The sequence below is a fragment of the Theobroma umbraticum genome, unplaced genomic scaffold (assembly GCF_002168275.2).
Source record: "Theobroma umbraticum cultivar Fairchild unplaced genomic scaffold, ASM216827v3 scaffold_12.1, whole genome shotgun sequence".
In the NCBI taxonomy this organism is placed as follows: domain Eukaryota; kingdom Viridiplantae; phylum Streptophyta; class Magnoliopsida; order Malvales; family Malvaceae; genus Theobroma; species Theobroma umbraticum.
The window spans coordinates 878,464-890,249 of NW_018397269.1; the positions used below are offsets into that span (position 1 = coordinate 878,464).

General features: G+C 28.8%; 1 protein-coding gene across 1 annotated transcript; it reads right to left on the reverse strand.

Annotated features, from left to right (window-relative positions):
• Positions 1-10,420: 10,420 nt before the first annotated feature.
• Positions 10,421-11,786, reverse strand: LOC110425937 (uncharacterized protein At4g22758-like). The gene is made up of 2 exons (XM_021441021.2): positions 11,146-11,786; positions 10,421-10,816 (listed from the first exon to the last, which is right to left on the reverse strand). Exons 1-2 carry the CDS (start codon positions 11,417-11,419, stop codon positions 10,644-10,646), a joined length of 447 nt encoding a protein of 148 aa, XP_021296696.1. The 5' UTR covers positions 11,420-11,786; the 3' UTR covers positions 10,421-10,643.

Genomic DNA, 11,786 nt, shown 5'->3' on the forward strand with positions numbered 1-11,786 from the left:
CTTTTCACCTTCTAGGAGAAGATTGAAAAATTCCAAACCAACCAGTCAATGTGAACATCAACAAATTAAGTGGGGGAAGATATCATGAGCTAACCTTGGATCGGACTATGACAAGATAGAGTTGTCTAAGAAAGTGAGTTTTTTGTACATGTAAGGTAAATATCCTCTTTTCAAACATTGTAATGGCTCGTGGTGACATCTTTAGAAATATTTGTTAAGTCATTATGGGGAAAGACCTTTTAGGAAAAGAATGTCCTCATTTCAAGTATTGTAATAGCTAATGGTAGAATACTTATAAAATCTCATAAACTCTTTTTAAGGGGTAAACAGTTAGTGAATTGTTAGGCTACCTCACTGGTAAATGTATACATGTAGTGAACCATTTAGAGCTACTCTTATGGCCCGACGATGGCTTGTCTTAGTCCCTTTGTACTCATTTCCATATTAATAAAATATTTTTCTTTACATGGTTTCAATGGTTATACGTATGGCATTCGGTATGCGTTATTATTTTGATGTGCATTGCCTTAATCTAATTTGTGACAATCGTTAATGGTTGTTCAGATCTAGACGAGTTATTGACTGACTTGTGTGGAAGTGTTCACTTAAACAGCACATAGACTATCTCATATTTAAGTGAAGGAGCGTAGTTCTTGACACATGGCCCATAGCAAAATCATCATGAATAAGAAAGTCTTATCTCTCAACTTTATGGTTAGTAGTAGAACAAGCTTCCTCCTCAACATCATGGACCATTGACGGTCACAAATGACATTTTGACTAATCGCAATTAGTCAACCATGAGTCAAAAGTATTTCTTTAGCCCAAAAATAAAATTACAAAGGTTTAGTGGTTTTTTCTTTTTTTTTGAATGGTGCAAAGGTTTAATTAAATACAATAAAAGTATATGGACTCTTTTAGATATTATGCCAATTAAAATTTTGCTTCATTACTATTGATCATCTTGACTACAATTTGAGAAATCTTAAATTCTTAACACAAGCCATTTGAACCCCTCAATAATATTATTCAAACAAAATTATATAATATTTCATATATATATATATATCCTATTATTTATATTTATAATTTATGTATTATTTTAGCTTTGATTAAATTGGCAATTGAATTACTTTTAGAACTAGGGATTCACATTAGTAAAATAATTGAATTATATTTAACTCTTACATTTAAAAGTACACTAAACAAGATTTATTATTTTGATGTTTAATAATTTTTGGAAGCATTTGTATAATATGAATGCAAAACATTAAATAAAGAGATCACCTTGATATTGAAGTATATAATTAATGAGTATGATTGTACAATTTGATATTTTCTTGCTAATCTGAATATTAATTTAAAAGTAAAAGTAGTCTTTTGAAAAATAAAGAGGAATTAAATACAAGTACATGGAGCCTGATCTTCTATTGCTAGTAAATCAACTAGACCCAAATCGACTTAGTTATTAAAGCCCACGGCTCCATGTAACCTAATCTACATTTAACACAATTTGACCAAGCCCATAATCCCAAAACACAACCCAAACCCGCGGAGAAGTAAAATAATCGAACTTAATTTTATTCTTCCCCTAACATATTATATCTATTAACATGAAAATGGAGATAAAATCTGCACCACTCCCACACACAAATCTTCCAAATTGATGAGATTCTTTTTCAATGCTTTTTCTTTTCCAACAATTTGTTTAAAACTGAAAAAGAATATATATTGCACATATTTTCCATATCTAGAGACATCAACTTTTGAGTTTTGAGTTATTACTCATTAAATTCAATAATATATTTAATAGGAGGAAATGTGAAGGAAAATTGAGAGAAATAGAATCATTTTCATCGTTTTGTATAACATACGTATATGCTATGTGTCACCTAAAAAGAATTAACATGTTCCTTTCACACACATTTCTTTGCTTGTCAAAGGTTTGGAAATGATCCCAGAGATTATGACTATGCTGTATGACATTTAAAAAAAATGGTGAAAAGATGCTAAGGCAAATGAACTTGTATAAACTTTTGTATAGTTTGGAAAATGATATCCCACCTAACTCTTCTATTGCTATTTAGCTTATTTATTTAATATGAGTTTCTTTTTTTCTATATAAAATTTTTAAAACGGCCATGGCCAGCTAATCACCAATACGATTTGGCCCTTTTTTTTTTGGAACTTATATGTTTCAAGATGAGGTCGCTCCTAATGCTTATATGTCAGAAATTGTGTGATTCAAATTTCAAGAGATTTAGATTGGATTTTTTGAGTTTTTTTTTTAATGTTTAGTTATAAGTTGTTTTGGTAATCAAATGCTTTGGCTTGCTTAGATGTTAATTGATTAAGTGTTTATGATAATAATTTATGGATCAGTTCCATACTAATGAATAGAATGAACGGATTGCATTATTATTATTATAAAATTTTGACTTTAGTCACATTTCTGTAAGTATTATATCATTTTTACTAATGAAATCTAAAAATGTAGGCTTTGTTAATTTATGTAAATTTTATAGTTACATTTTATTTATAATGTTACTAAAAATTTGTATATTGCAATTAAATCCACAAAACTATTGTGAACAATATACAAAAAGTCTTATTGAAAATATTTTGAATAATACATTTTAGAAATATTGAGTTTTAAGTTAAATTTGCTGTAGTACGTACTTCAAAATCCATTAAACTTTACAAGAATTTGTTGGATTCCATCAGGTTTGAGGTTAATGACCACGACTTAGACATGCAACACTAACCAGACTTTTTTTTTTTTTTTCATTTTTCTATTAGGAAAAAACCCTTGCAAGTGAAGTAACAGCCATTCATCAAGTATAACCTACAATTACTAAAAAATGTAGGGTCAAACGGCCCGACCCCGGCTAAGCCTGTTTGAGTCCATGGTATTATTTAAATATTAAAAAAGAATTTTATATTTTTAAATATAAAAAATTAATTAAAATATATTATTTATTAATAATACAGTGTTTTTGAATTAGAGCGATTAGAGCTTGAATCTTAAAATTCACGTTCAAATATTCGATACTAATTGGGTCCCAGTGAGTACGTCAACCCGCAAACACCTCTAGTTATAAAGTGAACCCACGAAACACTTCGAAGAAGCAAGAATAATGGAAGAAAATTCAAAATCATTGAAGTTTAAGTTTACTCATCAAATTTAAATATATATGCTGGATTTCAGCAACACAGTCGAGGTGGATACAATTCAGTCTTTGAATTACTTAATAAACTAGGCCTTGATATCATGCTTAAAAAATATTTTTAGTGCAAAATGATTAGCATATTTGATGGGGCTCAGGGATAGATACATATATCTAAGAAAGACTATGCTATAATAATTAGTTTATCTTGGAGCAAAGGATTCTCACCACCATTTCTCAACCGGACACCTACTTTTAACGATTAAAATTTGAGATATAATTTGGAATTTTTGCATTCGAATAATTAGTTTAATAATAGGTGCATGAAATTTTCAATCAAAGAATCAGATTCGAATGTTTCATCCATTCAAAATAAAAAAATTTAATTAGAGCAAGTACTAAACTAAGATTGTGCATTTGAATACTTAAAGTGATTTTTTAGGTATTAAACAATTCTTAAATTTGATTATAACTTAAGTGATTGTTTTTATAATTTCAAGATTTAATTATATTTACGTTTCGTGATACTTTTCCGTGTACATATTATATGTCATCAACACACTTAACAAAAACAATATCTATTCTAATATTAGGCCTGATTAGCATTGTTTTTCTTGCCATGCCCAATTAAGAATTAGTAAACTGATTATAGCATTGACTTTGTATTAATAATTTCACAAAGGGTCATCCACATTATTCTAGTTTGTTCTATGCATGCTTTTTATGTGAATGATTCAATACATGAATTTTGCAATTATATAAATGAAAATAATACGTTGAAGGACCATGATTTAACCAATCTTCGATTAGTTAACATTTAAAGTATAAGAAAAAAAAATTTGTACAGGTTCCTTTTGACAATTGTAAGTAGAGAAGTCTTTTTGACCAGGTTCCTTTATCCTCATTATTCAAATTAGAGATTTGAAATGACATATTGGTGATAAGATTAATAAAAATAATTTTTTAAAAAAAATATGTAAGTAAAAAAAATGGACTGTTGTTATCAAAAACGTAAATTATAAAAATATTATGTTTAAAATAAAATTATTTCGTAAGAAACAATATACAAAACCAATTAAATTTAATAAATAAATTTTAAGATTGTAAAAGTAAATTAAACGAGACAACACATAAATTTTGACATCATTTCAACAATCAATAGTTTCTCAATAATTAGTTATATATTTATTAAATGATATAAGTCAAAATTTAATCATTCATTAAATTACATCATCCATTAATTATTGAAAATTTACAAAGTTTGAAAAGAAATTTATATATAAACACATTTTAAGAAACATATACAAATAAATCAATGAATAAAACAGACTGATGTTCATTTCAACTTAGCATTAATCTATTCGATACTAATCAAGCACAATTAATTGTAAGGGGTATAATATTATTTTACTTATCAACAAATTATAATGTTCTAATTAGATATTGTCTCAATATAAAATCAATTAAGTTTACTTATAAATTTATAAGTGACCAAGGTCGACCCTTGGGTAAAACCGCCAAAGCAAAGGCTTTAGGCCCTAAATTCGATAAAGGCCTATATTTTTACAATACAAATATAATTAATTGTATTAAAAATATATAAAATTAAGATAATTAATAAAATGTTTAGTTATTCTTTCATTTTTAATAAGTATTTATTTTCTTTCACTTCCACATCCTTATGAATTCTGAACTAATTATTTCATTTTTTATTAAAAATATGTAAAAGTAAAAAATAATTAATAAAATGACATATTTTTTCATTTCTTTAATTATGTATCTAATAAATCTCAATTTTTTATGAGTTCTTTTTTGAAATGGGCCTCATGCATAAGGCATTTCTAACAATAAACTTCTGCATAATTTTAACTATTTTTTAGCCAAAAGAATAAAAATTTGAATAAAATTATCCTTAATAAAATTGACCTCCTTGTTTGACTCCGCGTCTCAATCCGAAACTTATTAACGGGTCAAGTATGTTTAGATCTGTACCTCTAACTGATTTATATTTTTGAACTTTCCTCGACAGACCATTTATTTATAGAGTATTCTTTACCAGAAAGAAAAACGTTTAAGCATTTTAAGCATTTTGGAGCAGTTTTTTATACACGAAGAAAACCTTTAAGCGTTTTGAGCATTTTTAAGCATTTTGAAGTGATTTTTGTTATATGACGAAAAACCTTTGAACATTTTGAGCATTCTTTATCAAGTAGGCATATTTGTTAATTATGTTGTTAAATGGAATATAGTGTATCGTTTGAAGTTTCTAATCTTGTTAAATGAAATTTAGTAGTTTTGGTGGTTTTTAAACATTGCTTAATCGATTTTTGGACATTGTGTAACTAGTATTTGGGTATTACGTGACTGACTTTGAATATTACGTGACTAGTTTTTAAGTATTATATGATTAACTTTGGGTATGACGTGACTAGTTTTTAAGTATTGTGTGATTAGTTGATATGACATTGCGTGATTAGTTGATAAGCATTGCGTGACTTGTTAGTAAGGTATTGCTTGACTAGTTAGTAAGGCATTGTGTGACTTAGTCATTGTTTAAAAATCAATTATGTAATGCCTAAAAACCGGTCACGCAATGTATAAAATCAATCACGTAATGCCTAAAAATTAATCTCGCAATACTTAAAAATCAATCTAATCAATTTTAATTCCTTAACTTTGAGATTCTATGAATAAACCAATAAACTCAAGAACCTAAAACATATACTTTTTTTTTGCTAAGCCATGAAATTGTGCATTTCATAAAAGATATGTTACAAAACTCCATAACCCTCTAAAGTAAGATAAAATATATCCTTATTGGGAGGGCCTTACTCACTCCCTTTATACAAAAACAAAATATACTCCTTTTACAAAATATTCTTTGAACAATTTCAACTCAAAATCTCATAAAAAGAATTAAAATCCCTAGTAAACATGCTTAACAATCATCCCAATCTCAAACATAACAAAACCGTGAACCACCATAAAATCAATCAAACATGTTTTAGCTATTCCTTCTCCTTGAGCCCATCATCTTAACCAATCTGATCCAACTCATCAACATAGGCATCTCCATCGCAGCACACGTTTCGAAGTAAGTCATCACTAGAAAGCATCCAGTTACGACGTTCATCATGCTGTCTGCAATCACCATAGAAAAGCAAAATTGTTGTTCATCACCTTTGAGAACTCTAAGATCCATCATCCAAAAAATAAAATAAAATAAGAAAGAGCTTGATGTCATCTCTACTCTTTGGATGGCAAGATAGACAGTATTTGACCAGAGAAAAAATTGAGATTTAATTTTAAAATTTTTATCTGGATGGTGAGATAGAAAAAACTGAAACCATTTTAATTTGTCTGAAATTGTTTAAAGGGCATTGTAATCAAGTCATGCTAATAATTGACTAAAAATAGTTAAAATTATAAAAAATGATATTTTTTAATTGAGCTTATGAGGAAGGGTATTTCTCACAATTTCTTCATTTTTTATCACTTCCCAACTATCTTATTCTTTTTTTCAATTTATAAAATCCACTCTTGAATTTTTTTTCATCATTTGCTCTTTCTTCTTCTAGCTTCATATTTCCTCTAAAGAATACACAAGAAGTTTGTTATGTTATTATTTTCATAAAGTTGTGAGTCTCATTTATAATTTGCAATAAGCATTCAACAATTAGGTACTATTATTCTAATCTTTGTAGACCTTTTTACTTTAATTTAGAGTTTATATTATATTGTTATATTATCTTTATTTTATGTGATAATTAATTTATTTTAATTAAAAATTTTGATTATTGATTTTATATTAGCCATTTAAAATATAAAAGAATTATAATAGTTAAATATTTTAGGTACTTCATAATAAATATTTGAATATATCAAATCGAAAATATGAATTTGGTTATTCAAAACTTTAATTTTTTTTTTAATTTCAATAAAAAAGCCTTATTTGAATAGTTTTGTTTACGCCTTTGAGGTTATTGAGCCGCTGCTCTAAGTGACTAACAAAATGACTTTCAAGTACCACAAGCAAAAATACCACGAAAACACAATATATATTACATCAATACAATTATACCATAACAACAATTTAAATACCACAAAACAAATTTATTTGATGTAATTTATTTTATTATTTATATTTGATGTAATTTATTTATTTATAATATATTTTTTATTATTCAATTTATGAATTTAATTATGAAATAATTTTATTGATAGATAATTTATTAGGTAAAATTATAAAAATAATTTTTTTTAAAAAAAAATACACTGGCTCAACCTAATCCATGATTTGATAAATGATGGGCTAGGTTGAAATTTTGATTGTCCATATAAAAAATAAACTAACGCGACCTAACTCACATTTTCTTGACCCACAAGGGTTTGGATTGGGCTGAGCCAGGTCAACCCATTTTGACATCTTTAAGCACAATTAATTATAAGAGTATAATATTATTTTACCCATCAACAAATTACAGTGTTATAATTAGATATTGCCTTAATATAAAAATCAATTAAGTTTGCTTATAAATTTATACGTGACTAACCAAATGCCTTTTGAGCATCACAAACAAAAATAACAATATTACAACAACACCAAAATATCACCAAAACAACGATATTACAACACCAAAATATCACAAAAACAACAATATATATTGCAATAACATAATTATTCCACAACAATAATACAAATTAAATAACAACATCATTACAAAATTAAATATTTTTTTTAACCTTATGAGTACCAATTGAGGAAGAAGACGTGGCACACCCAAGAAAGAGAAGAGAGAGAAGTGAGGGAGGGGTCGATGGCGAGGTGGTGGGTTTGTTGATTAGGGTACAGGGAAGGCAAGGAAGGGTTGGTGGCAAAGGGGGGCTGGGGGAAAGAAGAAAGGAAAGACAAAAAGGCAAGGGAGGGGTCAGTCAGTGGCAAGGTTCGTTGTGGTTGACAATGGGGTGGTGGGTTTGCCGATCAACGGTACAGGGAAGGATCAATGACATCAGGGATGGGTGAGGGAGAAGAGAAAAGAAAGTGAAATAAGAAAGAGAATAGGCCCCGTAAGGCCTCTTATTTTTTGAATTACCGATGAAAATTCAAAAGTCCATAAACACCCATTACCGATCCTATATTCGGTCGGTAAAATGGTAATCGATAAGCGAACATTATTCAATCGATAATTTCGTTGATAAAGTAAATTATCGACGGCATCATTAGTTGGTAATTTGCATCATTCCTATTTATTTGGGACAAGTCATTATCGACTACTCATTTTTTCTCGTTAAATTTCATTGTTTTGTCCATGTCATCTTCATTCGATCGGCAATCTGTTGACAATTATTGACAGATTTTCATCGATGCAATGAATTCCATCGGTGATAGCGTGTTTTTCATAATGGATGGAAATAGATAAATATTTAAATTAATCAATATTTAATTTAATAAAAAATTATCAATTTAGAAAAGTTTACTTTAGTAAAATAAAATAATAGATTTATATTTGATGCACTAACAATATATATCTTCATATACACTATTAAGCTACCAAATTGTGACACCTCAAAATTAAATTTCATTAGGGACTTAAAATTAAATATTAATAATTTTTATAAAAAAATATTTTTTTCTCTCTCCAACTTCCTCTCTATTGTTCTTTTTTTGTTTTTATTTGTTTCTCTCCAACCCCATTATCTTCTTCTCCTTTTCTTCTTCCATTAAGATTAAATTTGATAAAATTATGCAATTTTAAGAGCGATGATAATTAAAAGTTTTTCACTTTCTCTCTAAACTCTCTTCCACGATTTCTTCCTCTTTGCACTATTATCATCTCTACTTGTTTCTAGATCTAGATTTAGGGTGATTGCAAAAATGGGATAACATACCTAACTTATGTCTAATACCATAGGAACTAATCAAAATAAAAATTTTGCATGTCTCATGTTTTAAGGAATTAAGATTGTTAAATCAATCCATGAGTACTCTTCAAAAAAAAAATTAATCCATGAGTTCTTTCATTATAAAACATATAAAAAGTAATACCGCATTATGATCCTATAAAAAAAGCTAATTGAATCGATAACAATAATATAGACTAAAGACTCTCAATCTCAAATCTCACACCCTAAATTGAAAATTTCATTGTTGAGTTCAAATCTTAATCAATCACATGTAAAGTAATATTGAACTTGAATGAATTTTTGAGTGTTTAAAGAGAACAAGAGAAGGTTAGAGGGAAAGGTGGATTGGAGTTTAGAGAGAAAGTTACTCTTCCTCTTTGCACTTTAAACCCAAAAGAATAAAACAACCTTAAACCAAAAAGAAGAAAAACAAGATTCTAAAGAATTTTTAGAGAGGTATGGAAAATTTGTAAAAATTTTTCAGATTAGAAGGGTTAGAGAGAAATGTGGAAGAGATTTTAGAGAGAGTAAAATTTTTTTACCTCATTAAATGTTAAAAACTTTTTAATATTTAATTTTAAGTTCCTAATGAATTCTGATCTTATCTTATTAATGAGGTGACGTATTTTGGTGGCTTGACAGTGTATAGCTTATATACACTGTCAGTGTATCAAATACAAACTCTAAAATAATTAATTTAATAAATTTCAAGAGTATTTTTTAGAGTTCATGCATATATGTAATATAATAATATATTTTGTTATGTTGATTTGATGCACCACTAAAAATATAAATTCTTTATAATATAATTGTAATATATATTGCTAGTTTATCAATAAATAAACTTTAAAGTTAACATTTTGAGATCATATATATTTATAAGATTTTTTGAGGCGAGGACAACTTTTGTCAATTTTAGATAGATCTCTTAAATTTTAACCTTATCTGTTTAACAAGATGAGAATGACGTATCTTTAGTTGACAAGATATTACAGACTGATAATACATCAAAATTTATACAAATCCCAAATGAATATGAATTTTGCTGACATAGTAATAATTTAGGTCCTCCCCCAGTAGAATCTATGCAAAGAGACAGTACCAAGCTATGAACCTAAGCCTCTGAGTCTTTGACAAAGTATTATTCTTATTCTTTTAGCTTCCCAGATTCTTCAGCTTGTTATTTACTTTTCCTATTTTGATGTCCACGCATGGATTAAGTTCCAAGATTGTCATCATACACATCATCCAGCCAACCATCACTTTCATAGGAAAGAACAACCAATACAGAAAAACAAAAAAGAAAAGTAAAAACAAATGGAATGTAAAAGCTAAGAAAGAAAAGAAAAGAAAAGAAAGAAAAATGCCATTCCTTTCCAAAGTACCACATGGGGGCATATTATTTCAATTATTTACAAGGAGAACATATACCGATAGCTAAATACGTTTTCCACCTCAAAAGCATTAGAACTTACTATTGCATTTCGTATCTGGCCAGATTATGGTTTTACCCATGGTCTGACCCTTTTAGCTAATAAACAGAATTTTCTCACGAGCAAGATTATATTAATCTTAATGAGACAAAATCTTGAAACTGAAGGATTTGTTGAGCCAAGCCTTCCAACCACTTCCCTTTTGTTTTATGATCTCAGACCTTGCCTCAGTCATCTGTGGCTGCACCTGCTTCTTGCATAGCACAAAATTCCTTCCTCCTTGAGATCCTATCTTTTCCCATGGACTCAAAGCTAAAGAAAAGAAACCCAAAATTAAAATAAAAAAAATGTAAAAAATGACCCACATAAAAACCGTTATTAGATAAAAAATTACAATTTCTTGACCAAAAGGGGGTACATTCTGATATCACCAAATACTAAATAAAAAAAAAAAAACAGCAACAAAAATACAAAGAAATACCGTTCTTTAAAGAAGAACACGATCATAACGAAAAATTGTGGCCAAGCGATTGTTTTTATACCGTTCTTTAAAGAGAGTTGAGAATCAAAGTTTGATACGTTTAAAAAAAATAAATAAGAACAAACAAAAATCTAAAATAAGGGTATGTAAGCATATATACCATCTGACCCTGCATTTGCACAGTAGAGAAGAAACTTGTTGGGGTCTAAACCGAGAACCGGAAGGCGGCCTTCGCGAGCATAAGATTTCAAGGCGACATCAATAACAGCAGCAACAAGATCATCCTGATTCACCAGGAACCTTAAAGGCCCTGCACTGCCAAGAACATTGATAGTAATCAAGAACCTGATGCTTTTCTTCACATTCTTGTTCTCATTTCCCTTCTTCTTTTGCGTTTGTGGCATCATTTTCTCATGCACATTCCTCTTCATCATCTTTTTAATTAGTCTTCTTTTTCTTTTGAGAAACGTATAGGAAGATAAAAAGCGAGGTTCTAATTCAGAGAAAAAGGAAAAATAAATAAAAGAAAAGAGAGTATTTAGAGCGAGAGAGAGGAAAAAAAGAACGGGTTGGAGGGGGTTTAAGGGTCAAGGCCAAGGCAACGATAATACCAGGTGCCTTGTTCGGGAGGACCGAAGGAAGAAGGGGACAAGGCGTGTAAGAAACACGCAGATTCCTTGCGAGAAAGAGAGGAAGTCATAAAAACTTGCATCAAAGATATATTGATGGTTTCTAACATACAAGAATATTATTTCGACGAGTACCCAAGGAAGTGAAGAAGAGAAATTGGGGTTTTGGGGG